General features: G+C 46.8%; 3 protein-coding genes across 6 annotated transcripts; 1 reads left to right on the forward strand and 2 right to left on the reverse strand.

Annotated features, from left to right (window-relative positions):
• Positions 1-44: 44 nt before the first annotated feature.
• On the reverse strand, positions 45-10,179 carry DNAJC14 (DnaJ heat shock protein family (Hsp40) member C14). 3 transcript variants are annotated; one of them, XM_006165568.2, is made up of 7 exons: positions 10,055-10,179; positions 7,869-9,328; positions 2,372-2,478; positions 1,849-1,968; positions 749-909; positions 551-653; positions 45-367 (listed from the first exon to the last, which is right to left on the reverse strand). In XM_006165568.2, exons 2-7 carry the CDS (start codon positions 9,270-9,272, stop codon positions 157-159), a joined length of 2,106 nt encoding a protein of 701 aa, XP_006165630.1. In that variant the 5' UTR covers positions 9,273-9,328; positions 10,055-10,179; the 3' UTR covers positions 45-156. The 3 variants fall into 3 exon arrangements, with proteins under 3 accessions (XP_006165630.1, XP_006165632.1, XP_006165631.1); XM_006165570.3 differs by lacking the exon at positions 10,055-10,179 and adding an exon at positions 9,866-10,008; XM_006165569.3 differs by lacking the exon at positions 10,055-10,179 and adding an exon at positions 9,928-9,968.
• Positions 10,180-11,221: 1,042 nt separating this feature from the next.
• LOC102496096 (transmembrane protein 198) lies at positions 11,222-16,151 on the forward strand. 2 transcript variants are annotated; one of them, XM_006165571.3, is made up of 5 exons: positions 11,222-11,640; positions 12,626-12,884; positions 13,478-14,059; positions 14,787-14,947; positions 15,071-16,151. In XM_006165571.3, the coding sequence occupies exons 2-5, from the start codon at positions 12,659-12,661 to the stop codon at positions 15,206-15,208; spliced, it is 1,107 nt and encodes a 368-aa protein (XP_006165633.1). In that variant the 5' UTR covers positions 11,222-11,640; positions 12,626-12,658; the 3' UTR covers positions 15,209-16,151. The 2 variants fall into 2 exon arrangements, with proteins under 2 accessions (XP_006165633.1, XP_006165634.1); XM_006165572.3 differs by having other exon boundaries at positions 11,223-11,640; positions 14,790-14,947.
• A 1,312-nt stretch (positions 16,152-17,463) lies between these two features.
• Positions 17,464-24,251, reverse strand: MMP19 (matrix metallopeptidase 19). The gene is made up of 9 exons (XM_006165573.3): positions 24,042-24,251; positions 23,655-23,740; positions 22,450-22,580; positions 22,019-22,234; positions 21,015-21,260; positions 19,391-19,516; positions 18,409-18,573; positions 18,122-18,249; positions 17,464-17,947 (listed from the first exon to the last, which is right to left on the reverse strand). Exons 1-9 carry the CDS (start codon positions 24,129-24,131, stop codon positions 17,519-17,521), a joined length of 1,617 nt encoding a protein of 538 aa, XP_006165635.1. The 5' UTR covers positions 24,132-24,251; the 3' UTR covers positions 17,464-17,518.
• Between the last annotated feature and the right edge of the window lie 3,483 nt (positions 24,252-27,734).

A 27,734-nucleotide genomic window follows, 5' to 3' on the forward strand; every position in this document is an offset into this window, starting at 1 on the left:
AAATTAAAAAAAAAAAAAAAAAAAACTAATAATAACAAATGGAATTAAATAAATAAATAAATATTTTTTAAAAATAAATAAATCAAACTCCATCCTCTGCTGTACACAGCCCTTTTGACTCCCTGACATTGATTTAAGGAAAGAAGAAAAGGGGTGTCAATGTTGGAAGGGCCTCCTCACTTTCTTCCGCCGCTTCGGTTTGGCTTCTCCCTTGGGTACTGTGCTGTTTGGTTTAGGGGCTGCAGTGGCCCTAGGGCCAGGTTGAGGAGCTGCAAAGAAGTTTCCATTGGACATCTGCCCTGATGGTACTTGAAAGATCCGGCTCAAGAAATCTTGAAGGTCAGCAGGAGGGGCATCTGGAGTAGCTCTGAGAAGGAAAAAAAAAAAATATATATATATAAGGCAAGAGAAGTTAGAGTCCCATAGATACCTACATTAAAGTCCAAAACTTCTAGAAAGTGAGGCACACTGGTGCCCTAAACAGTAGGTCATCTGAACCCATATTCAAAACTGGAATAGGGAATAGATTACTGAGAGAAATACCACCTACCTCTGCCTCCCACTGGTGCCTGGGATCCGAGAACCAAATGAGATATGATAAGGGACTCTATGAGTGTCTGGAGAGATTCCCACACGCTGGCATCCAGCCCACTCTGCAAGAATGAGAAATAATTAGCCAAAATGACAGTTTAGAGCACACATGAGAGAAGGAAGTATGAGCCTGTAATTCTAGTGGGCAGAAGTGTACCTGTGATGTCATACACCTTTCCATCCATCAGTGCAAAGTAGGTGATCTTGAGACCCAACATGCTTGATTCTGCCCAGAAGTCTCCTTCCTCAGCAGGATGTAGCCTATTACACTCAGCACAGTATCTGGCGCTTTTAGGTTCCCGGTCCATTTCAAACCTCCTGGAACCCAACAAAAGGATTGTGAAACCTACCTAGAGCATTACTAGTGACAAACATGGCTGATACATCAAAAGCGATCTGTTCTCAAACTATCCTAAAGCTATTTTTTTTCTTACTGCTAATTCAAATCTTAGGTTTCTTAATAATAGTATGGCAAAGGGACCAGCAGATGGCGTGGTGGTTAGGATGCTGGACACTCCCACATGGCCGACCACCAGACCTGGTGGCTTGCTTTCTCACTTTCCCTCTCTCTCTCTCTGTGTATCTCTCTCTGGTCAAATTAAAATAAATGAATGAATAAATAAAATTAAATAAATTATTAAAATAATAATAATAATAATAGTATGGCAAAGAAAGAAACTTTAGGATCTTGGGACCAGTAAATGGTGTAATGGTTACATCACTGAACTCACAAAGTTAACCGTGGTCTGAGTCCTGAGGTTTGAGCTTAAGCCTCATGCCAAGCATGTATGCATGCAAGCCCAAAATCCCAAGAGGAGAATGGAGGAGAAGGGACTGGAGCGTGGCCATCCTCCTGGGGAATGATTTCTCACTCTGTCTCTCTCTCTCTAGCGAGTGCACACAACCCTACAGCAAAAATCTCTAAAAATAAATTAAAAAGGGCCAGCAGGTGGCATGGTGGTGAAGGTGCTGGAATTCCCACATGGCTGGCCATGGTTTGAGTCCTGGACCTGGCAGCTTGCTTTCTCACTCTCTCTCTCTGTCTTTCTCTGGCAAAACTCATGTGAAAAATAATATTAACAACAATAATAATAAATAAATAATTCTTTTAAAATATTAAGAAAGAAAGAAAAAGAAAAACCTTAGAAGCTTATACTCATCATCTGTATCCCACAATTACCAACAACACTAACAACAAACATCTTTGGTAATTCAGCCCCTAAGCTGTGGTGGTCACGTATCTGTCCTATTTCATACCTATGCTTTCCTTGGCATCGACTACACATCATAGTATTCATTGCTTCCTTGAGGTCATCTTGCAGCTTGGATAGAAACTCATTCACTGACCGGCTCAGCTCATTCTCTGCCATTCGTTTCCTAAGAGAAGAAAGGATCTGTCAGTCAGTATTGAGGGAAGAACAAAGAAAGCCAGATCCATTGGCCTTTTGAGGCCCCGGGCTAGCTAGAAAGACAAGCAACTTCAGTTTTCTCTACCACATAAAGCCTTCATCTACAAGTCCAGGGGCCTCTCCTATCAAAGATTTTCATTTGGGGCAGCAGGTAGTGTGGTGGTTTAAGGCAATGGACTCCTACACAGTCGACTGCAATTTGAGTCCCAGACCTGGTGGCTTGCTTTCTCACTTTCCCTGTCTCTCTCGCTCGCTCTTTCTATCTGATAAGCACACATGCCCTAGCAAATTGAAAAATAATAATAAAATTAAATAAATTCTTAAAAAGATTTCCATTTACTTCACCTGACAATTTCCCATCTCCAACTTACATCTCATATTCCTTCCGCCTTTCAGGGTTGCTGACAATGTCCCAAGCTGCCCGTAAAACCTTGAAGGCCTCCTCAGCCCGGGGGTGATGATTTTTGTCAGGATGAACCTATCAAGACAATGAGATTTCATCATAATCCACTCCAATCCTTACCCCATCTTACATTTCCTCTCATGGTAAATGTTCTCCTTCACCACCCTTTTGGAAAGTCAATACTGCTTAATGATTAATTCTTTGGCTCTGTAGGCAGACCTCAGTACTGTCACTTATCTATATGACCTTGAATATTTATCTCTCCTGGGTTGTTGGGAGAATAACAACAAAAAATACATGCTGGAGCTAGATGGTGGCACAGCAGTAAAACACAGAGGGGCTGACCTACATGGGAAAGTTGCTTATTCAAGTCCAGAAACCTCCCTGAATATGCCCAGCATGCTTGTACCTGTGATCCAGGCTGGCAGAAGCTGGGAGTGGATTGCTGTGTCAAGATCCTGCCAAGTGCTCTGTCTGTCTCACTCTTGAGATTTTTTTTTTAATTGAAGTGGGGGGGGGAAACCCACAAGCCTATAGTACAGAATCTGGCACTAGAATGCACCAACATCAAAGTTTGCCTAGGACTGTTCCAGTTTTAGTACTGAAAACCTTTATCTCAGGAAACACCTCAATCCCAGGTGAGTATGAATAGCTGATCACCCTACCTGACACACAAATACTACTAAGTCTTGCATTTTAGTTTAATTATTAATTATAAAGTAACAGTTCCAAAAGTCAATCTCGAAACTGATTTATTTACTTATTTATTAATTTTTTAAATAGAGAGGTTTTTGCTATAGGGCATGTACACTCCCCAGAAGGACAGAAACAGAGAGACAGAAAGCAAGAAATCACCCCTCGGGGGATGGCCACACCGCAATCCCTTCTCCTCCATTCTCCTATTGGGATCTTGGGCATGCGCACACAAGCGCACCCAGCATGAGTTTAAACTACCAGGTCCGGGACTTGAACCGTGGTCGACTACATGGGAGTCCAGCCACGTAGCCATTATGCCATCTGCTGGTCCTGACACTGATTTTTTTCTAACTTAGTTAATATTCATATTCAAAACTTCCTACGATAGTCTGCCTTTCTATCCCAGAAATGAAATAGCACATAGGTTTGGTTTTTTTTTTTTTTGGAGAGGTTTATGCTATAGGGCACATGCCCCCGCCAGCCAGCAGAGAGAGACAGAGAGACAGAAAGCGAGAAATCACCCCCCTGGGGGATGGCCACGCCACAATCCCTTCTCCTCCATTTTCCTTTCAGGATCTTGGGCATGCACACACACACGCCCGGCGTGAGTTTAAGCCACTGGGTCTGGGACGCAAACCGCGGTCGGCTACATGGGAGTCCAGCAACATAGCCATTACGCTAACTGCTGGTCCCGAAATAGCATATAGTTTTCTCAGAGGTTTGTTTTTTCCTTTCTTTTTCTTTTTTTTCTTTTTTTTTTTTTTTTTGAGAGGTTTTTGCTATAGGGCACATGCACTCGCCAGAGAGACAGAGAGATAGAAAGCAACAAATCACCCCCCAGGGGGGATGGCCACACCACAATCCCTTCTACTCCATTCTCTTCTCGGGATCTTAGGCACGCACGCACACATGCCTGGCATGAGTTTAAGCCATCGGGTCCGGGACTCAAACTGCAGTTGGCTACATGGGAGTTCAACGACATAGACATTACACTAACTGCTGGTCCTCTCAGAGGCTTTTTACACACTTCTTTTTAACTGTCAGAGAGTACAAGCACTCACTAGAGAGAGAAAAAAAAGGAGAGGGAGAAAACACCCCTCCATGAGGTTTAACTACACCCCAATCCCTGCTTCATGTCTCCGTCCTATCAAGATTTTGGACACGCACACACACATTAAAACTCCTGGAGCCAGGATTCAACCTGCTATTGGCCATGATGGGGGGTAGGGATTCAGCTCCCTTAATCAGTAGCCACAAAGCTGAACTATATTTTTTTTCTTGATTTTTTTTTCTTGAAATCACTTTTTTTTTTTAGGTTTTGGTCATAGCATGTGTGCACCTGCCAGAGAGACAGAAAAGGAAAGTGAGAAATCACTTCCGGGGTGTGTGTGTGTGTGGCCATACTGTAATCTGTTATCCTTTATTCTCTTCTCAGGATTTTGGGTGTACACACACACAGCGTGATTTTCAAGCCAAGGCAATGCGAGAATACAGTACCTTAACCACTATGCTACCTGCTGTCCTCTGAATCTTTAACCTTAAATTAATGTAAAACAGGGCCAGCAGGTGGCATGGTGGTTGAGACACTGGATTCCCACATGACCAACCATGGTTTGAGTTCCAGTCCTGGTGGCTTGCTCTCTTGCTTTCTCTCTCTCAGGTAAATTTTTTAAAATTATTATTACATTATTATTAATAATAATAAATTAAATAAGTAATTTTTTAAAATTCATGATCAGGAACCAGCAGATGGTGTATTGGTTATATCAATGGACTCCCACATGGTTGACCACAGTTTGAATCCCAGACCGGGCAGCATATATGTGTGTGTGTGTGTGTGTGTGTGTGTGTGTGTACCCAAAACCCCGAGAGGAAAATGGAGGAGAAAGAATTATAGCGTGGCCATCCCCCCAGGAATGATTTCTCACATTCTATCTTTCTGTCTCTCTGGCAAGTGCACATGCCCTACAGCCAAAAAAATAAATAAAACTCTATTAAGAAAAAAATTCACGATCAAGTACATGTGGGCACACAGGAGAGACAGACAGCCTACACTATACACATGATCCCTCTCTCCAGTCTGCTAGGATCCTGGGCATGCTTATGCATTCCCGGCATGTTTTCAGGCTAACTGGACAGGACTCAAACCATGGTCAGCAATGCGGCTTCCTGCTCTGTAGTCCTGTCTACTACTGGCTGCACTAGAGAGTCTGGGCATTCATTTTTACACACTTTTCAGCCTTTTCTTGATAAATGACATTCTCTCTTCCTACAGGTTCCTTATTGTTCCTAATCTCCATACCCCGAAAACACAGAGATAAAGCTGTTCTGACTGATTCCATGTAAACAGAATGCTTTTAAATTTCCCACATTCCCAGGCTAATAGGATAGATAGCCTTTTGGGACCAGCAGTTGGCATAATGGCTATGTTGTTGGACTCCCATGTAATCACCACGGTTTGAGTCTCAGACCTGGTGGCTTAAACTCACGCCGGGCGCGTGTGCATGCGTGCCGAAGATCCTGAGAAGAAAATGGAGAAGGGATTGCGGTTTGGCCATTCCCCCTGGGGGGTGATTTCTCGCTTTCTGTCTTTCTGTCTTTCTGGCAAGCTCACATGCCCTACCTCAAAAAAAAAAAAAGAAAAAAAAAAGCTTTTTAGTCATGTTCATATGGGGGCCTAATAAAAGCAGTGAGAAGCTGTATAAAAGAAGTCCACAGACACCAACCCAGAACAAGATAGAACTTTGGAGTGTGGCATGGGCAGGTGTGTTGAGAATAAAAGACCTTAACTACTTCTCTACCCCAAGAAAAGTTAAGTTGAAAAATGAGAATTTTTCTAAGAATGATATTCCATAAGAGAAGATGTCTGTGAAAAGACTTGAAGGTGAGAAAAAGAAGTCTATTATCAGTAACAACTTGAGGGTAAGCACTCGTTACCTACTCTAAGAATTTACCAGGGGCACGTATTTCCCACCAAACTAATTTAGTCCTTTGGTAAGTTATAGCCCTAGTGGTTTTACTGTGCCTTTAATTGTTCATGGAAACCTTGGTTGTCCATTCCTCTTTGGTATCGGGCAATCACTGAGGTATCAATAATTTACACACTGCTGTTTTACCTATCCAGCTCCATACACTCAGTAAAAACAGACCTCCGATGCAATTTACACACGATATTTATATTCATAATATACTTTTACTTACATAGAAACAGCAATAACAATCATCTAATATTACTATGGTAATTTGATTGTCTGCTTGTATTAAACCATTTCCCTCAAGAATATAGTGCATGGAGCCAGCAGGTGGCGTGGTGGTTAAGGCCCACGGCCAACTGTGGTTCGAGTCCCAGACATGGGGCTTGCTTTTTCACTTTCTCCTCTCTCTCTTTCTCTCTCTCTCTTTCTGTGTCTCTCATCAAATTAAATGAATAAATAAATTAAAATAAATAAATGTTAAAAAAAGAATATGGTGCATCTCAACTACCTGCAGACTCCCTTATCAATAAAAGCAATGATGGGACCAGCAGTTAGCATAATGGCTATGTTGCTGGACTCCCACGTAGTCGACCGCAGTTCACATCCCAGACCCGGTGGCTTAAAACTCACGCTGGGCGCATGTGCGTGCATGCCCAAGATCCCGAGAGGAGAATGGAGGAGAAGGGACTGCAGTGTGGCCATCCCCCAGGGGGGTGATTTCTCACTTTCTGTCTCTGTCTGTCTGGTGAGCGCACGCGCCCTATAGCAAAAACTTCTTAAAAAAAAAAAAAGAAATAAAAGCAATGATATTTTCATGTATAATGTACATATACCTACACCTCCCTATGATTTATGTGCCACTTCCCTTCCCTTTCCTATTGAGTTACTGGTCTTGAAATAGCCTGTCTTCTTCTACCTAGTCTTGAAATAATGACTCTTATTCCCTGAACCCTCCCATAGTAGGTCTATACTGACCTCTCTGGAACAGATAGTTAGGCTTCTTCATGTTTTTTTTTTTTTATCCAAAGGGTGGCAGGGAGGAACAGCAGGTGGCATGGTGGTTAAGGTGCTGAACACTCCCACATAGCCAAACAGGATTCAAGTCCTGGACCTGGTGGCTTGCTTTCTCACTTTCCCTCTCTCTCTCACTCTGTCCCTCTCTAGTCAAATTAAAACAAATAAATAAATAAAGTTAAATAAAGTAATTATTTTTTTAAAAAATTAATGAATGAATGTATAAAATCAAATAAAATAATTCTTAAAAAAAAAAAACTCATTTTTTAAAGGGGAGAATACCTGCAGTGCTCTCTGACAAGGTCTCTTCCTCACTGCAATTGAAGGGACTTCACCTACATATTTCAAGGTGAGTTAGTTCAATGCTACCTAATATAGCTGAGTTAAACAAAATAAAATAAAGTCTCATGACAAAAACTTAATAAGGAAATGTTGGATCCCATGGTAGGGAAGAAAAACTCTCTGTAACTTTTTCATAAGAACATGCTATCCTTGGAGCCAGCAGGTGGTGTGGTGGTTAAGGTGCTGGACACTCCCACATGGCCGACCATGGTTCAAGTCCTGGACCTGGCAACTTGCTTTCTCACTTTCTCTGTCACTCTCTTTGGTCAAATGAAAATAAATGAATGAATAAATAAAATGAAATAAATAATTAAAAAAAAAAAAAAAGAACATGCTATCCTGTAACTTCAAGCTAACTTTCCACTCCACTTTCCCTTTATTCCACTTTAAGGTATGGGTATGAAAGAGGAATAGGAAATGTCTGGGAAGAGTACTCACCATTACTGCCAATTGCCTGTAGGCCTTCTTCAGTTCAACATCTGATGCTGTGGCTTCAACCCCCAGCACATGGAAAGGGTTTAGCTCATCCTCAGAAACCCCAGCCATGGTCAAAAGCCGAGCCACTTCCTCTTCAGGCTGGCAGTAGCGTCCACCAGCAATAGGTGCACTCCCTTGCCTATCAGTCCTCTGCTTGACCCAAGGCAATTCTAGCCAACTCCACTGAACTATCCTTACCAGCTGCTGCCATGGCCTGCTATCTCTCAACAGAGTCAAGCAATGATGCAGGGCCGGAGAATCCAGACAAGAGAAGAGCCGGGTGGCCTTATCCCTCCAGCCTAACTGGTCGCCCAGTCCCACCAGAAACCGCCAGCCCAACTGTAGACAGCCCAGAAAGAGGGCCAGAGCCAGAAGCAGCAAAGCACCCAGTAGCCTAAGAAAACGGGTGAAAAGCCCTGCCCCGTTGTAAAATCCCTGGCTTAGAAAGTGGAGCATCACCTGGGCCCAGTTCCCCAGTCGCCCTATCCAGACTCCCACCCAAACTCGAAAAAGGTCCAGATCACTGCCTTTCAGTTGCCTGCATGCATAGATGAGATGGCCACAAGTTTCCACATACTCTCCCACCAATACCAGCAGTTCAATCAGCCACCAAAAGCCTGCCTGTCCAAGCTGACATAGTTCCTCTGCTCCCCACAATCCCAGGCCTCTGCGCTTATTTGCCTGACTTCTTTTCCGGCCCAGGCGATGTCGACCAGGGGACCTGGGATCCCTACGTCCACCCTCCCGAGTATCCTCCTTGGTTGGAAGGCGGTGCCGCTGTCTCCGACATGGGGCTTTCTTTCCACTGGACACACGTGAAAAGTCACTGGAGAATTTAAGTGGTTCCTCATCATCATATTCCTCTTCCATTTCATCTTCCCCCAAGGCTGGAGAGGTAATATGGTGGCAAAAGCTGCTAGAAGAGCCATCTCCTCCCTCAGAATAAGGCCCTTCAGGAATTCCAGAGGTTCCCTGGCAGTTGCAAGCAGATGGAATGGAAAGAAAAGATGGGTTCCCTTCTTTTTGGTACCCAACCTCATTCTCTCTTGAGAGTTCCTGATCCACTCCTGACTCTTCTTCGGAAGACGCCTCACTCTGATCAGGGTCCTCTTCATCCTTAGGTGGTCCTGGACCCCTTGGGGGACCATGGCTTGGATCTGCCCAGTGGGCTGGGTTTGGACGTTGTGTATACTTAGTATGCTCTGTGAGGCAGCGGGTACCATTAGGAGCAGTCCCTGCTGAGTCCCTGAGTCCTGAGAATGGAAATATTTCAGGGTCCACGGAGGGCCCTAAAGTCCTGAGGGAGGCACCACTACCTTGGTGGGCTCCATACAACCCTCTTTCTCCGGGGTGCTTCTGGGCCATGACCCCAGAGCTTCCTGAGAGTTTTAGGTCACAGCCATCATGGTAAGTTCTGAAGCCTGTAATAGATATCAAGGAGAAGATAGTCAAAGAGAAGACCAAGCAAAGAGTTAAATACCCCTAATTAGGGGTATATTACCCACCTCCCTTGTTTTCCCAAGTTGCTCTGGGCCCTTCACTATCCCTACCATTAAGCTAGACTTAGACTAACCACAACCCAGCTTGCTCCCTCCCCTTCCTCCAAATCGCCTTAGTTTTTCCTTCTTTCCCCAGAAAGCTATCTACTTCAATCAGGGAAAGGGAAGATACCGCAAAAGGTGTGTGCGGAGAGAGGGGTTTTTTGGAGGTTTTGCTATGGAGAAGGAAAGACAGAAAGCGAGAAATCACCCCCCCAGGGGGAATGGCCACGCTGCAATCCCTTTTCCTCCATTCTCCTCTCGGGATCCTGGGCACGCACACACGCCCGGCTTGAGTTTAAGCCACCGCGTCCGGGACTCAAACCGCGATCGACTACATGGGAGTCCAGCGACACAGCCATTACGCCAACTGCTGGTCCCATGGGGGGAGTCACTCTTAGAGAAAAGGGAAAGACATACGGAAAGGGGGGCCGCAGATTGCCCAAAATAAAGGTGGGGACCATATGGCCCTTAAAGAAAACCTGGAGTCGGGCCGGAGTGATTTCTCGCTGTCTGTCTGTCTCCGTCTTTCCGGCGAGCCCACGCACCCTACAGCAAAAACCTCTTAAAAAAAAAAAAAAGGAAGAAGAAGTGGCAAAGGTAACGAACCGAAGGGCGGTGGTAACTCCTCCCCCTAGAACCTCCTCCCCCTAGAGCAGCTGGGCCTCGGGCCAGGGGGAGCTACGAGAGCAGCTCCCCCGGCTCCGCCTCCCGCTCACGCTCTGCTTCCGCCTTTCGTCCCCGCCGTAGCCGCCAGCCTGAGCCTGTTTCCACTTCCGGGGTCACCGGAGAAGAGACGGGAAGGAAAAGAAAAAGCGGTTGGTGCAGGCGCGAGAGTCAAATTGGAGGAGGCGGTCCTAAGGGAGCGCTGGCCCCACCCCTTAAAGGGCCCTCTGCTGCTGCCTTCTGCGCTTTGGAATAGGATCTCTACAAGTTGCACCATTAGAAGTGAAACATGGGCTCCATAGCATTGCCTACGCATTGAGGACAGACTGTTAGGGTTGCTTTGACAATATTCCTGGCCTTTGGCAAGACTAGAAGATGGAGAACAGCTACTGAGCCACCCATAGTCTGTGTCCCTTACAGACGAAACCGGAGAGCTCAGAATAGCCACTGCCCTTCCCTGTTAGCCTCAAATGAGTACAGAGGCCCTTTTGTATTCGGGGAGGTGGAGCGAAGAAGAGGATGCCCCAGGATAGCCCCCGCCCTGGCCTCTCAGCGCCAACTCTCCTTTCCCAGCAATCCTCGGCCTCCCGGCGCCTGACCCAGCTGGCGAGCTGCCTTACAACTGCAGCTCCCACGGCCCAGATCCGTCCCTCAGGACGCAACTCCCAGGCTCGGTTACGGATCGGGGCCGGGGAAAGGGAGCCTAACTAGGCTGGGCTCAGAATTTTAGCCAAGTGCCAAAGAACAATGCATTTGGCCGCGTGCTGCTTTGCATCTCATTTGCATTCCTAGCCATTCGGTCCCTGCCCCCACGCCGACCCTGCTGGGTTCCTTGTCAGTCCATCTCGCTTTTGAACACTCTAGCCTCACCGCGCTCCTTTCCACGTCCCTTCCAGAACCCATCTTGTTGTGCAAGTTTTTCCACCCATGAATCCCCCGCCAGCACCCATAGAGCAGTAAAAGCCCCTTCCTCAGGTCTTGGATCCCGACCACCCAGTTTTCTAGAAGACAATACTCCAATTCTCTGGGAAGTGGAAGAAACCAAGCTGGAGCCGGGGGGCGCTGAGACCCCAGTTAGGGCTTTGAGAACTTTGAGTGGCCGAGTCATCTCCTAAGTATTCAGAGATCTTTCTCCAGATCTCTTGTAGTGCTCCCCTAAGGCCCTTTCCCACTATGTCCAGGGATCTCTAGTCCTGGGCTAGATCAAAAGGCAACCTGGGTTCCCCCACACATAGGAGAAAGCGTTGGAGGGTCCCGCCCCGTGATGTCACTCCACCCCCTACACACACACACACACACACACACACACACACACACACCGTCCCCTTCCTCCACCCCGCAAGCTAGTTGCATTTAGCTCACGGGGCTCGGACCACGACTTGTAAGAGTTTGGGGGCCAAGAAAGAGAGTGGCTCTGGGGATGCCAACGCTGGACAGCTGCCCCGGCGCCTAGGACCTCTGGGTGGGGATGCTGCTGGGGGTCTAGGAAAGCGTTTCCATCTCCTCTTGTCCTCAGCCCTGGCAGGGTGGTGAGTAGTTAACACCCTTCCCCAAACTCTCCTTGTTTAGCGTCCCCTTGTTTCCTAAGCGTATTGAGGAAAAGAGCCCCAGGAATTCTCCAAGCCAGCCCTCCAGCCTGGTGGGACCTTTATGTCCAAAAGATAGCTGAAGGAAAGTGCCTGCGTCCAGACACCCCACTTCCACAGTACCCAAATGCCAGCCCCTCCTTGGTGTTCTCCTTCCAAAACCGGAATTCAAATCCCGTGGCAGTCCTGACACCCCTAGGGGAAACAGTGGTGGGGAAAGTGCCACCAGTCTCCTGAGGGGAGGAGCAAGTGGCTACCTCGATGTGAGATGTATCTGGGCAAGATGCCTGCTTATTCCATAAGTGATTGTGGGATTTGCACTGTAGCTGGACACCCCTTACTCCAACAACTCCATCTCAGTGTGAAGTGGTGGTGTCAAGACCTGACGAACTGTAGTGACTGGCTTTAATTTATGCCTTGTCCTTAACTATGTTGGCATCTGTTTTTTTTCCCTCTTTCTTCCCTGAGATTGAAGCAGCTGTCAGGAGACCCCACCATGACTCATTCTCTCCTTTTTCTCCTCCCTCTCCCCTCTCTACTAGCCTGGCCCTTCCCAATGCAGTGGGGGTAGTACTCAATCTTAGCTGCAGATGGGGCAAACTTTCTTCTCATTTGGTACAGGCTGCTGGGCCATGGGTCCCATTGGTGTCACATGCCCCTCCCTTCATAGACCCAGGACTTTTTACTCCCATCCTCACCCTGGAAAACAGGGCAAAGTTTCACTGTCTTACGAGCTTCTCATTTGTTTAAGTTTTACTTAGTGTCCCTGTTTCAGAGGACGGTAGAGATATCCCGCTGCCCTCAGCCCACTCCTGCAGACTTCTTTACTTATCCCGACCAGACCAAATTCCCTCCTGAAATCAGCCATTCTGCAAACAAAATAGAGGCATGGAGTTCTAGAGATTCATGGGTACCCGATTCCTTGCAGGTTTCCCAGCCCCCTCAGGACATTCATGGATGGATGAGAGCAGCTGACACTGACCTTCCACTCGTTACCACCTTCTCTTTGACCATGGAGGAAGCCTTGTTGCCCCTGGCTGTGACATCTGACCCCAGGCTCTTTAATCAACAACTTCCAGAGCCTCCAGACCCAAGATGCGTCTTGGAACCTCAGGACAGTCCTGAACTGGCACCCGCTCTGGTGTGTGCCCTTTGCTGCTGCTTTGGAATCGTCTACTGCTGCTTTGGTGAGAGCAGAACTGAGGTCCTGGGGAGGCACCTGCCCAAAACTGTCACCCTCAAGGATGATGCCAACTTTCTTCCTCGCTCCTGGGCTACCTCGCTTCCTCTACCATGGGATGCCTACCTTCAGTGTGGCCCAGGCTGCTCTTGCCAGATTGTGTCCCATGTGCCCATGCCCTCTAACTCTGACCTCTGACATCTAGCGTTTGCCTCCTCTTGCCTCCCACCTCAAAACTGCACTCCCAAATTATCCTCCAGGCTTAAGGCTTCTTCACCCTCCCCCAAGACTCTGCATTAGCCTGTGCTGAAATGTTTCCATCTGCCATCCCTGGAAGGACTACTTTTTGTACTTAGCTCCCCTCAAGGCATCTATCTTACCTGCCGGTTTTCCCTCCCTGCCCTCCACAGTTCTGAACCACCACTATCACTCCCAACCTGCCCTGTGTTTTTTTTCTTCTTGGTCCCTTACTCTGAGATCCCTTGGTATGCAGCTCCAATCTTCTGCTCCTCTGGGTAGCCCTTTCTCTCCTTTCTAATTCATCAGAACCAAGATGTGCACTGTCTTCCTGCCTCTCATGCCTCCTGCCTCCCTTCCCAGGCTACCGCTGCTTCAAGGCAGTGATGTTTCTCTCGGGCCTGCTGTCAGGAGCTCTGGTGATCTTCCTGCTGTGCCACAAGGAGCGGGTGCTGGAGACACAGCTGAGCCTGGAGGTGAGCGCGGGCATCGCGCTGGGCATCGGACTCCTCTGCGGCCTTGTCACCATGCTGGTTCGCAGTGTTGGGCTCTTCCTGACTGGTCTCCTGCTAGGACTGACCCTGGGCACCGGGGCCCTCCTGGGTACTGAGCCCATCTACCAACCACCTTCAGCTTGGGTGCCTGCCGGGGGACTGGTGGGGCTGGCACTGCTGGGAGCCCTGCTCACACTTCGGTGGCCACGTCCATTCACAGTTTTGGGCACAGCCCTGCTGGGTGCTGCAGTGCTGGTGGCCTGTGCTGACTACTTCCTGGAGGGGCTGGCACTGGGCAGTCGGCTGGGCCAACGCTTGCAGGCACTTCCAGCCTTGCCTCCTCTCTGCTGGTATAGCTGGGTCTTACTGGGGACCTGGCCAGCCCTTGGGGCCCTTGGGGCCCTGGCCCAGTGGAAGCTCATGGCTGAGGAACATGGAGGCCACGCCAATGGTGAGTTAGTACTATGGTACAGAAGCAGCCAACCTGTGTTTATTCGTGTCCCCACTCCCCAGACTTGAGACAGGAAAGAGGAGAAATACATTCAAGGGAGGAGGGCCATGGAGGAGGTCCAAGGTGAATAGGGCAGAGCATTAAAAGAAATTTAGAGTTGAAGGAGTCAGAGGGGGTTTGGGTAAGAAAGAAAAGAGAGGGACCAGCAGATGATGTAATGGTTATGTTGCTGGACTTCCACATAGTCAACTGTGGTTCAAGTCCCAGACCCAGCAGCTTAAAACCCACACTAGTTCCCTGTGCATGTGTGCCCAAAATCCCAAGAGGAGAATGGAGAAGGGATTATGGTGTGGCCATCCCCCTGAGGGGTGATTTCTCACTTTCTGTCTCTCTGTTTCTCTCTGTCTCTGATGAGCGCACACACCCTATAGGAAAAAAAAAAAACCTCTCTAAAAAAAAGATAAAGGAAGTAGGAGTTATTGAGGATTGTGATGGATAGAAAGGAAGATATCAAGGAAGTCCAGGAGGAAAGAGTAAGAGAATTCCAAATAAGAGTTTCTTTTAGAATAACTGGAGGAGAGAAAAAAAAAAAGAATAACTGGAGGAAAACTAATAAGGCTTCAGAAAACCATGACAGAAGTCAGAGGGCTTTCTCTAGAGTGTGTGTTTGGGAGTGGGATTCAGGGTCTAAAGAGGCTTCCTTGAGTCTGTATTGCCCCCTCTTAAGCAGTGGTCTTGAGCCACCAGCGAAGGCATCTCCAGCTCCTTCGGATCCGTCAGCAAGAGGCCAAGTGGCACCGGACCCCATCTGGGCTGGGACTTTGTGAGGGCAGCTATCGACGCCATCTTCCCCCCAACACCCGGAGCCCTGCTGACAGTCTGGCTCCAGTGAGTAGGAAAGACCGGGCACCCTGGGGGCAAGGGGCAGAGGGCATATGTGGATGGTCAGGGTAGAAGGGGGTCTCTGACCTCGGCCCCTCCTTCTGCCCTCTCTGCCCTGTGCCCCTCCAGAGTTATCTTCAGAGTCTTCGAGAACGCCAGCTGGGACCAGGCACACAGGCCACAGCCCCTCAGACCGTCCTAGACCTGGATTCTGACTGTGGTTCCACTGTACCCCTCACCACACCCTGTAGTTCCACTCAGACCTGAGCCTAAACCTGAACTGATGCCCCCATCCCTAGTGAGAGACTAGGAGAGAGACTAGTGGCAAGGCCTGAGCCCACAGGGCCCATATGCAAATTTCCCCACCTCTTGGACTTAGGGAATAGAATCTGTGTTCTATCTCAAACCAGTCCTGTAGGATATGTTTAGGGATAAAGAGGAATTTTGTGGGGAGGGAGAAGATGAGAAGTATGAGTTCCTACCTCTGTCCACTAATAGAGGTACCTTGGTTCCCAAAGAAACTGACTCCCTAGTTCCCTCCAAACCAAGGAGAGCCCTTATCCAAATAGGCATTTAAATGTCTGCCTCCAGTGTGCCTCACAATGGTAAATAAGGGGTTTGGTTTTGTAGGACCTACGGGAAACCAGGGAGTCTCCTGTGGCATCTGATGGGAAGTAGGGAAGAGGAGCTCCAGGAGCTCCTAACCCGCAAGCCCTTCTTTAGAGTCACCTGGGTTTCTGGGTGGCTTTTCCCCCTGGACACCTAGGCTTCAGCCCCTTCTTCCTACCTCACTATCCTCCGTGGTGCCTCCTCTTCTCCCTTTCTCAACCTGGGGAGGATCACATGGCAGTGTCTGCCTCAAACCTGCCTTCTCCAAAAGCTGGCGTCTTGCCCTAAGGAGAAAACATTGGCCCACATGCCAGAGTCTTGCCCCTTTGCCCAAAGGAGCCTAGTCTTTGGGGCTGCGTGGGAGATAAGTGCCTTCTCTGCCTCTCACTGTGGGTAATATTAAATTGCCACGTTAACTAGAACTTTTTTCCCACCACTAACCCATTCTAACTCTTACCCCCTCTGACTCTCCTGCCCAAGGTCTGTTCCATGGGTCCCCAGACAGATAAAAGAAGATTTATCTCTTCCCTGCACAGCAAGCCTGTGGTGGGAGGGAGGAAGAACTTGGGAACATGTGAATAAAATGGCATTAAATACTGAACCAGGGAGTCTGGCCTCTACTGTTGCTGCCTTTCCTTTCTCTGCACCTCAGAACAAAGAACCATATTGATAAAGCCCCTGTCTCCTAAAGACCTGATAGGGATACCCCTGTCAGACAACCATAGGAGCTGCACACCCAGACAGCTTGACAGGGGAAGAGCTGTTCAGTCTTCTCTTATGAACAGAGAATTAGCATTCATTAAACACACATGCGTCAGGCACATCACACATAGTTTTTCACTGAGACAACCCCGCAAAATCGCTACTAAACTTATTTCACAAGTGGAGAATCCAAAATTCAATGAGGTTAATTAGCTTGCCCAAAGTCATAAGCAAACAAATGTGATTTTTTTTAAAAAAAATTATTTATTTAATTTTATTTATTATTATTTTTTATTTGACTAGAAAGAGAGAAAGGGAAAGTGAGAAAACACGCTGCCAGATCTAGAACTTGAACCATGGTTGGCCATGTGGGAGTTCAGCATCTAAACCACTACACCACCTGCTGGTACCATTATTTTATTATTTTTAATTGCCAGAGGGTGTGTACACTTATGAGAGAGAGAGAGAGATAAAGCATTTCCTACTTGGTAGTAGTCATGCCACAATCCCTTCTCCTCCATTTCTGCATCCTCTTGGGATTTTATGTACACACAAATACACACACACACACACACACACACACACACACCTAGTTTTTTTTTCAAGTCACCAAGACTGGTATTCAAACCATGGTAGTAACCGCGGTCGACTACGTGGGAGTCCAGCAACATAGCCATTACGCTAACTGCTGGTTCCCTGATTTTTGAGATTCCAGAACCCTTGTTCATTGTACTGGGTGTACTGTTTTCTTGTACTTTATCTAGGGAGAACAGGTCCCAGGTATCCAGCCTCTTCAGCTGTTGCCTCCTGTCAGCTAAAGGCCCAATTGATGCCTCCCACCACCATTGTCTTCCAGAAAGTAGGTAGTGCAGTTGGAAGTGCTATGTAGTACTGGAAGGAAATGAATGGAATTGGGGGCTGAGGCAAAGTAGGGGAGCAAAAGAACACAGGAGGAGAGTAGCTAGCACTGGAACTTTCAGAGGCTTGAGGTCTATGGTTTATGTCCCTGCTATTGTTCCTGAGTATTCTTTTTTTTTTTTAAGAATTATTTTAACTTTATTTATATATTTATTTGTTTCTTTCTTTTAATTTGACCAGAAAGGGGCAGAATAAGAGAGAGAAAGGGAAAATGGGAAAGCAAGCCGCCAGGTCCAGGACTCAAACCACAGTCAGCCTTGTAGGAGTCCAGAGCCCTTAACCACCCTGTCACCTGCCGACCCCGTTCCTGTGTATTTCAAGTGCCATGTCTAGGCCTTGGTTCAGACCTTAGGCCTCTGGGAGGGTGACATTAGCAGGAAATGAGGGAGTGGTAGAGCCTGTGGCTTGGGGGGTAATGTCCATGACTGTGGGTGAGCTGTTAGTGCTCAAGGTTGTGTATTTGGCCGAGGGAGTGGTATCCAGTTTTGTGCCTGCGGTGAAGGCCATAATGTCCCCACTTGACGGGGTAGTGTTTGGGATCCGGGAACGACAATGCATCCAATTGTGGGCAATATTTCTGGGATAGCCTTTCTCTACTCGAAGCTGCCGGTTGAGGCGCCAGTATTTTTCACCCTTGAAGAAGTAGACTCTGCCATCCCGCCAACTCATAGCAGCAGAGAGCTGGTCTGGCACTCCCGTAAACAACCCCTTGATTGGCTTGGGGTAGTGGCTGAAGTCAGTTCTGGCCAGCTCGTCCCACTGCCAGTACCCGGAGCCCTGGATATGGGGTAGGTGGGGAGAAGAGGAGGATGAAGAGAGAGCTTTGAGACCCCTAGAGGTCTACCCTGAGCTCACTGCAGTTGCAGATCTCTCTTCAAAAGTATGTCTTTGTCAGTATGATAGAGCCCAAACCTCGTAAGAAAGGATTTGCCCTTACTTTGAATTTTATACCTTAAAGAGGAACACCTTTTGGTTGAGAGGCCAGTAGAGAGCTGCGTCCAGATTGCGTCCTACCCCATTCAGTTTCTTAGGGAAGCCAGGAGCCATCTTGAAGTTAATATAGCACCACACCTTGTCTCCTGAGACCAAGTGAGGAAAGAACAAGTCACTTCCATCTTCAAGTGATGGCTTTTGGTTCCTCTAGTCCATACTTTCAGAAACTTCTCTTCTTTCTTCCTTTAATGGTATTTTTTAGACTAGACTCTCTTCAGGTAAGACACTGTAACTAGCCCCCTTACCTTTAAAGAAGTAAATCAATTGTGTTCGAGGAGAGTAGACAGCAGCATCCAGGTTTCCTGGGAGACCTTCCCAAAGAGCAGACACTCGGAACAAGGGGCCCAGCCCTGAGTCTGTCACAGTCCATACATAGTCCCCCTTGAAGGCATAGGTCTTCTCACGGGGTCCTAAGAGCAAAGGTGTGTCAATAAGTCAAAAAGAAAGGGATCAAGTGGACAGAAGCTTGTGGGTGTCTCAAACAAGCTGATAATTTTCCCTCCTCCCACAGACTGATTCTTCAAAAATTCACTCAACTTTAATTCAAGTAGAAAACTAAAGGCAAAGAAGGAAGACCATGGGGCCAGCAGATGGTATAGTAGTTAAGGTGCTGGACTCCCACATGGCCAACCATGGTTTGAGTCCTGGACCCGGTGGCTTACTTTCTCATTTTACCTCTCTCTCTCTCTCTCTCTCTCTCTCTCTCTCTCTCTCTCTCACTGGCCAAAGAATAATAATAAAAATAAACGATTATTTTAAAAAGAAAAGAAGAAGACTTAAAAAAAAAAATAGGAGGAGGAAGACCCAGTGCTCAGTCTCTCCTTTGTTATTCAGGACATTTAAGCTCTGCAGATAGTAGTTTCTACTTGGGAACTACCTCAGCCTGTACTCCAAGTGGCTTCCCAATTGTCCTTCCAACCACATGGAACACCCTCTCTCATAAGCATTCTAGTTAATATCATTTTTACCACCTTGCTGTGTTTTCAGATGTGTTTTAGTGGCACTCATAGGGCAGCAACTTTGATATAATGCCTGCCTGGCCCACATTTAATTTGACTCTGAGCCTTCCCACTCCATACCACGTGTCTCCTTCCCTGGTCAGCAATCCCCATCGAAGGTCTAACCTCCATTGCTCATGTTGAAGTCCCTGTCATTCCCATTTGTCCAGTCCTCAGGGTCAGCAGACTGCCCTATTATGTACCTAAGCCTGGAGGGGAAGGGCCTCACCCAGCATCATGGCATCCACTTCGCCACTGCAGGGGTCTGGCATGGGACTTGGTTTGGTGGGCACTAAGGGTACAGTGGACAATTCCATCTCATCTTCTTCATCTTTTCTCTCTGGGTTCTTCTTGCCTGCAAGGCAAAGTAGCGTTGCTTAGAAAACTCATAGCACCCATCTACTGCAAGTTCCTCTCTGCTCTCTGGCCCCTAAGGAGGTCCCCATAAGGAAGGGAAAAGAGGGAACCAGCAGTTAGCGTAATGGCTATGTCGCTGGACTCCCACATAGTCGACTGCGGTTCGCGTCCTGGACTCGGTGGCTTAAAACCCACGCCGGGTGCGTGTGCTTGCGTGCCCAAGACCCCGAGAGGAGAATGGAGAAGAAGGGATTGTGGCGTGGCCATCCCTTCTGGGGGGTGATTTCTTGCTTTCTGTCTCTCTGTCTCTCTCTGTCTGTCTGGCAAGCGCACGCGCCCTATAGTGAAAAACCTCTAAAAAAAAAAAGAAGGGAAAAGAGAACCCTATGGAGTTTCCTTTGGTGGGAGGCAATGTCATATTCATATCAGCAGGAGACACATTTGGGATTTTTGTTTTTGTTTTTCAGTTTGATATAGGTCATGTGCACTTGCCAGAGACAGGAAAAGTGAGAAAGCATCACCCCGTGGAGGATGGCCACATTGCAATCCCTTCCCCTCTATGAATTTGGGAATTTGGGGCACACATGCACATGTGCCCAGCATGTTTTGCAAGACACCAGGTCCAGGACTCAAACCATGCAGACAGTCCTGTTGGATTCAGCTGCTTAACCACATGCCACTGACATAGTTAATTTTCAAAGCCCCAGAAAGTGGAAGAAAGTTTGCCAGAAGTGTATTCTCCATCTCCAAGAATAGGCATGGGGGACAGAGGCCTAGAAGAAATATCAGATATGGATGAGTCAGAGAGAAACAGTTCCTGGAGACCAGCAGATGTCATAATGGTTACGTCACCAGACTCCCACGTAGTCAACCACAGTTCAAGTCCCAGACTCGGTGGCTTAAAACTCACGCTGGGCTTGTGTGTATGCGTGCCCAAAATCCTGAGGAGAAAATGGAAGAGAAAGGATTGCAGTGCAGCTATACCCCCCTGAGGGGTGATTTCTCATTTTTTGTCTCTCTGTCTCTCCAGTGAGCATCCATGCCCTATAACAAAAATCTCTCTAAAAAAGAAAAAAAAAATAGGGACCAACAGATGGTGTAACGGCTATGTCGCTGGACTCCCATGTAGTCTACCATGGTTCAAGTCCTGGACCCAGTGGTTTAAACATGCTGAGCACATGTGCTTGCATGCCCAAGATCCCAAGAGGAGAATGGAGGAGAAGGGATTGCGGTGTGGCTATTCTCACTGGACAGTGATTTCTCGCTTTCGGTCTGTCTGTCTCTCTCCGTCTTTCTGGTGAGCACATGCGCTCTATAGCAAAAACCTTTCAAAAAAGAAGAAAGAAAGAAAGAGAAAAAAAGAAGAAGAAACCAGAATAACTTGGAGAGACAAAGAAGTCAAGTAATATTCCTCCATGAAGGCTAGACCCATCTCTTCAAGCCTAAAGAGATACTGGTCATACCCACCCTTACACTCACTAGGGAGAAGGACTGACCATAGAGAGCCTGAATCCCTGCCACATCATCTGGGTGCAGCTTGAAGCGAGGCCGGTAGCCAGCATAGACAGGGGCCATGAGGGCCTGGGTGTATCGAGAGTGCCCAAGTCCAAGGGCATGGCCCAGTTCGTGGGCTGCAATGATGCGCAGGTTCACCCCCCGGTAGGTTCCCTCTGTCCAGAGTTCATCTTCATCGAAGTGCACACTGCCCAACTCTGGGATGTCAGCATGGGCCAGGACTCTTCCTAAACAAAGGCAAAGGTGAACAGGAAGTAGGTCAGACCCCACTGGGCTGGCACACACCCTGCCTGTGATAAACTCTAATTACTCTATCCCCTCAGAATTCCTGCAGCTATATTCACTGTCCCCTGGATACTTCTTTCTTTCCTTTTAGATTATTCTATCATGAGCCAGTTCTTTCAGGAATGGGAATGCCCATCACTGTTCCTGTGCCTCCCAACCATCTCTGCTCTCTGGCCCAGTCCTCTCTGGAGTATGCCTTCAGTAGAGAGGAACTTAAGCAAGGGAAGGAGGCAAAGCTTTAAAGAGGAGCCTTAGTCAGGCCCCAGGTAGGCAACCGGCTGCTTTTCTAAGGAAAGTCAGGTGGTTTTAGAAAGAGGGGACCAGCAATTAACGTAATGGCTATGTCGCTGAACTCCCATGTAGCCAGCCGCGGTTCGAGTCCCGGACCCAGTGGCTTAAACTCACACCGGACACGTGTGCGTGTGTGCCCAAGATCCCAAGAGGAGAATGGCGGAGAAGGGATTGCTGCGTGGCCATCCCCCCTGGGGAGTGATTTCTCACTTTCTGTCTCTCTGTCTCTCTTTCTGGTGAGAGCACATGCCCTATAGCAAAAACCTCTTCAAAAAGAAAAGAAAGAAAAGAAAGGGCAGCATGCTGGTGAGCATAAAGGGAAGCCTGAACACTAAGCTTTCACAGTTACTGGCAGAGAGGGAGGTCATCTCAGAGGTCTAAGAGGTGAGAGTAGAGGACTGGTGCCTACCAGGCCCATCAAAGGTATTGGAGCAGTAGGGGCTTTGGCGGCCATGGAAGGAAAGACGAATGTCAGCCCAGCCAGCCTGCACCTCCCGGAAAGTCAGGGGGGCCACATTTCTCCAGTACTGGAAGGCTTGAAGCAGGGCTGCCCTGGCTATGTCAGATGGAAGGGTGGAGGGCAGGTTTAAGATGCGGAAGGTCAGGTGCTTCTTTCTCCAGCGGCCTGCAAAATGGACCACAAAATAAATTAGAATCATAAATCCTTCTGCCAACTCCAACAAGCTCTCCTAGGTCTGGGTACTCAAACGCCTCCGGGCAGGTGATAGCCAGGTAATTATTCATTCAACACTGAGCTGATCCCAACTGCCCTGATGCCACCCACACTAAAGAAGCATACCATTCCTTCTTTTCCCTCCCTTTCCTGGGCTCAGTCCTCACCCAGTAACAGGTATTTAAGAGTTTTCTGGTTGAAGGGGTCCTCCAAGCCACAACGCGGCTGTCTCATGCGGGCCCTTGTGGTGACGTCCAGCTGACCTGAGACTGGCAGCTCTGATGCTTCCTGAAAAACTCTGGAAAGAGGGAGTGGGATGGGTTCACCCGAGTGGGAGAATCTTGAATGACTGAGAACTACAGATAGCTCTTTGACCTCTTGCTGCCCAAGGTGATGGCCAAGAGTGACACAAAATCCCTGAAGCGGACAGGGTCATGCCAGCCTCCAGGCCTCATAACTGGGACTTTCTCTTCTGTTCCACAGAAACGGTGGTACTTCAATTTCATCTCCACATTTTCTGTCTCCTTTATGTAAGTAAGATTGCCTTCAAGTATAGCCCTCCTCTCCTACTGCAACTTTCTGCTCTGGGGAGCTGTCCAGCCTACCCTACTCTGGAATTCTCCCATCTGAGGGCCTATCCTCCCTGAGGCTTCTGCCCTCCTGGCTGGCCCCCAGTTCCAGCCCAGCCTGCACTGAACAAGTTCACCTACCTGTGGACTATCATAAATACTATGGGCTTCTTCAAGGGACCTAAACATGTAGGCAGAAATAAAAGTAGTTTATTACATCCAAAATACAAAAGGAGACTACAAGATTGAAATAAATAAATGCTAAATTAAATGACCACCAAAGGGAGCAGCAGGTGGCATGGTGGTTGAAGTGCTGGATTCCACATGGCCTACAGTGGCTCGAGTTCTGGATCTGGTGGCTTGCTTTCTCACTTTCCTTCTCTCTTTCTCTGTCTCTCTCTGGTCAAAAATATTAAAGTAATAATAAATAATAATAATTACTTAATTAAATTTTAAATAAATAAATGACCATAAAAAGTAACATCATGTCAACAACTCAACTCCAATGCAGCTCATAGTTTTACACATAAATTATATGTGTTGTAAATGTTCACATTTTGAATATCATGTGAAACAGACTTCAAAGGACAGCTTAGGGCACAGGAAAATCCAATGACTATGTTCATCTCTGAATCCTATCTCACCCCATGCTCCACCACCCTAACAATGAAAGCACCCACCCTCCAGATCTCTGATATGGATTTGGGTGAGTCAGAGATGAGCCTGGAGAGACGAAGAGATGAGAAGAGGGAAGCAGATCCTGCAACCTCGGCTCTGAAAGCATATGCCTTATGAGTTCTCACCTCAGAGCCTCTGTGATATCTTCGGGGCTAAAGTCAGCAGATCCTTCTAGAGGCTTCTGAAGGTACCCATATTGCAACAGGTAATCCTGCAAGTGGAGATAAGCAGGGTAAAAACGGGGATTAATCTCAGGATAAACCTTCTAAGTGACCTAACAGGCCCATCACAAGAGGAGGGGACAGATATGGAAGGACTAAAAGAGAAGCAGCTTAGAGAAAGGGCTCAAATGGACAAGGGGAAAGAGGAGGAGATGGGCAGGGTAGACCGTGGAATACAGGAAGGAAGGGAAAGGCAGGCCGAGTGAAGGTCAGGAGTGAGGCTTGGATGGACTACAGAGTAACAACCCTGTTCCCCCCCTGGCCTGGGTCCCTCTTTCCCAGGGGACTCACCACAGCTGCCTCTTTCTCTCCAGGCCCCAGGGGTCGGCCTGAGATTGTCATGGGGAGTAGGAAGCCCAGCCATAGCTGCTGCCAGTTCATGGTCTTACCAGACAAGAGCTCCAAAAGGCTGTCTGTGCCCTCTGACCTGAGATTTCTGGAAGCCTAGGAGAGCACAGCTAGGCAGAGGGCGCTTACCTCAATTCTGTTAGCTCTCCAGCCTCTGGTCTCTTTATAAAACTTCAACTGTAGGGAATTGGGGGGAGTGGCAGTGGGAGGTGACTCAGCCCAGAGATATGTTGCAATTCATCATTAACCCCTGCCCTACCAGACAGCGGAAACCAAGAAGGGCCTCTAACCCCCTTCGCCAGAATCCTCTGCTGGAGACTTTCAACACAGCTCTTGGTGGGTATCTTGACAGGATAAGAAACAGAATCTGTAGAGACTAGGAATAGGGACCCTGAACATCCCCTAAAGTTGGACATTCTTGTGTCCCAGAGACTCTGGTCTAGAAAATCTTTCAGCTTCAGCGTTCAAGTCTCCCTATCGGCTCTAGGATAGGAGAAAAATAATAAAAGAGGTAGGAGGCAGAGTTGGCCCCTTGGCCTAGTGGTTAAGGGAGCCAGACCCCACATAGCCAACCACTGTTCCAATTTCAACCTACTGTCTTGAAAAACATGCCAGCAGATGTAAGTGCATGCCCCAGATTCAGACAGGATAAAGAAATGGAAGACATGAGATTGCTTCATGACCATGTTCCATTGAGAGTTGCTTTCTTCCTTTTCCTCTCTTTCTCTGTCTGTCTCTCTCTAGCCAGTACATGCACTCTCTGGAAATTGCAAATAAAAAAAAATAAAAAAAAAAAAAGAGGTAGGAAGCAACCAAGGTAGCTTGGTTCTTAGGTGGAATCAAAGGTGAAGTCTCTGTCAGTTTCTTTGCACCCAAGACCAGGTTGGGAATTTAAATGTTCTTAAAGCCTACCTATGTCTCTCTCTCTCTCTTGTTTTTTTTTTTTTTTTGAGAGATTTTTTTGCTATAGGGCACATGCACTTGACAGAGAGGAACAGAGACAGAAAGAAAAAGCAAGAAATCACCTCCTCTAGGAGAATGGCCACACTGCAATCCCTTCTCCATTCTCCTCTCAGGATTTTGGGCACACACACACTCATGCCCAGCGTGAGTTTCAAGCCACCAGGTTTGGGACTCGAACCACGGTTAACTATGGGGGAGTCCAGTGATGTAACCATTACAACATCTGCTGGTTCCACTTATGTCTGTTTTTATAAAAAGTCACTATTGCGGCCAGCAGATGGCATAACGGTTGCATTTCTGGACTCGCATATGGCCGACCATGGTTCAAGTCCTGGACCCAGTGATGAAACTCACACCAGGCACATGTGCCTGCGTGCCCAGGATCTAGGGAGGAGACTGGAGGAGAAGAAATTGTGGCATGCCCATGACCCTCGAGATTGATTTCTCACTTTCCTTCTCACCAGCTTACCTCTCTCTCTCTCTCCATGGCAAGCTCACATGCCCTAAGGCAAAAAACTACCAAAAAAAAAAAAAAAAAAGATAAGATAAGTAAATAAAAAGTCATTCCCAGTAAGTTCTGGGCAGAGGGAGCCAGATCCCATATGGCCCATCAGGACTTGAATCACAGCCCTGACAGTTTGAAAAACATGTACACAAGAACCTAGGTTTCTAACAGGTTGGGGAAATGGAGGAAAAAAAGATTGTGGCATGACCAATCCCCTCAAGGGTGCTCTTTCTGTCTTTCTCGCTCTCATGCACACACGTAATCTATGGCCAAAAAAAAAATACTAATTTTTTCTTTTAGAGGTTTTTACTTTAGGGTGCATCTCTCGCCAGAGAGAGAGAGAATCAAAGAGACAGAAAGCAAGAAATCACCCACCAGGAGGGATAACCCCTCTGCAATCCCATCTCCTCCATTTAACTTTTGGGATTTGGGGCATGCGCACACATGAGCCTGGTGTGAGTTTCGAGTCACTGGGTCCAGGACTTAATGGCAGCTGACCACACGGACTTCAGTGTCTTAACTATTATTCCACCTACTGGCCCAATAATAATAATAATAATAATAATAACTATTAATATTTTTTATATTTCATTAAGACACTTTACATTTTGGAGCCTATAAATTGATAAACTCCAAATTAGTAACAAGACAGTACTTAACAATATTTTAATTTTCTTTTTACTCAACAGCCCACCTTTATTTATTTATTTATTTTTTACAAACGAATATACTGAATTAAAGCAACAATACTCTTAATTCCAAGTTTAATGCCTGAGTATTTTTTAAAGAATTATTTATTTAATTTTATTTATTCATGTATTTATTTTAATTGGACAGAGAGACACATACACAGAGAGAAAGAGAGAGAAGGGGGGGCAGGAAGAGTGAGAAAGCAAGCCACCAGGTCCAATGTTTGAACCGTGGTTGGCCATGTCAAGTGTCCAACACCTTAACCACCACGCCACCTGCTGGTCCCCTCATTTATTTATTTTAATTTCACCAGAGAGAGATAGAGAGAGAGAGGGAAAACCACTACGTCCAGGACTCGAACTGTGATCAGCCATGTGGGAGTGTCCATCACCTTAACCACCATGCCACCTGCTGGCCCCAATGTCTAATTGTTTTTAATATCTATTTTTAAAATTTGTTTTAAAGAATTATTTATTTAATTTTATTTATTTATTCTCTCTCTCTCTCTCTCTCTCTCTTTTTTTATTTGACCAGAAAGAGACACACACAGAGAGAGAGGAAAAATGAGAAAGCAAGTCACCGTGGAGCCAGCAGGTGGCATGGTGGTTTAAGGGGTCGACTACGTGGGAGTCCAGCAACATAGCCATTACACTAACTGCTGGTTCCCTGTCTAAGTGTTTTTAATATCTATTTTTAAAATTTGTTTTAAAGAATTATTTATTTAATTTTATTTATTTATTCTCTCTCTCTCTCTCTCTCTCTCTCTTTTTTTATTTGACCAGAAAGAGACACACACAGAGAGGAAAAATGAGAAAGCAAGTCACCGTGGAGCCAGCAGGTGGCATGGTGGTTTAAGGTGCTGGATTCCCACATGTGCCCAAGATGCTGAGAAGAGAATGGAGAAGGGATTGTGGCGTGGCCATCCCCCGAGGGGTGATTTCTCGCTTTCTGTCTCTCTGTCTCTCTGGCAAGCACCCGCACTCTATAGCAAAAACCTCTAAAAAAAAAGAAAGAAAGAAACGGTATTTGAAGAGTATTATATTATCTAATATGATTTGTCAAACAAGCAAAATTCAGTAACTTTCCATTGTAAAGCTTATACTATTTGAAAATCGGGGATGTTTTCATTCTGCTTTTGATCAAAGTGGTACTCCAAGCCATTACGCTGAAACAAATTCCAAATTCACACTTACTTACATCATCTCAGTTTAATAACCCAATAACTGACAAAAAAGACAAACAATGACAACAGCATCATATAGCACAATAGTTTAGTTTGGCTCCCTCTGGACAGGATCTTCAATTTTCCCATAGTTTTATCTAAAGTCCAGTTGTGGAATCAAATTGGGAATCCATATCAGCTAATAATTTACTTTGATTTTTTTAATACAGAACTATTTATTTAGTTTTATTTAGTCATTCATTCTTTTTTTATTTTCTTTTTTAATTTGACCAGAGAAAGACACAGAAAGAGAGAG

The sequence above is a fragment of the Tupaia chinensis genome, unplaced genomic scaffold (assembly GCF_000334495.1).
Source record: "Tupaia chinensis unplaced genomic scaffold, TupChi_1.0 Scaffold143970_1, whole genome shotgun sequence".
Taxonomy (NCBI): Eukaryota; Metazoa; Chordata; class Mammalia; order Scandentia; family Tupaiidae; genus Tupaia; species Tupaia belangeri.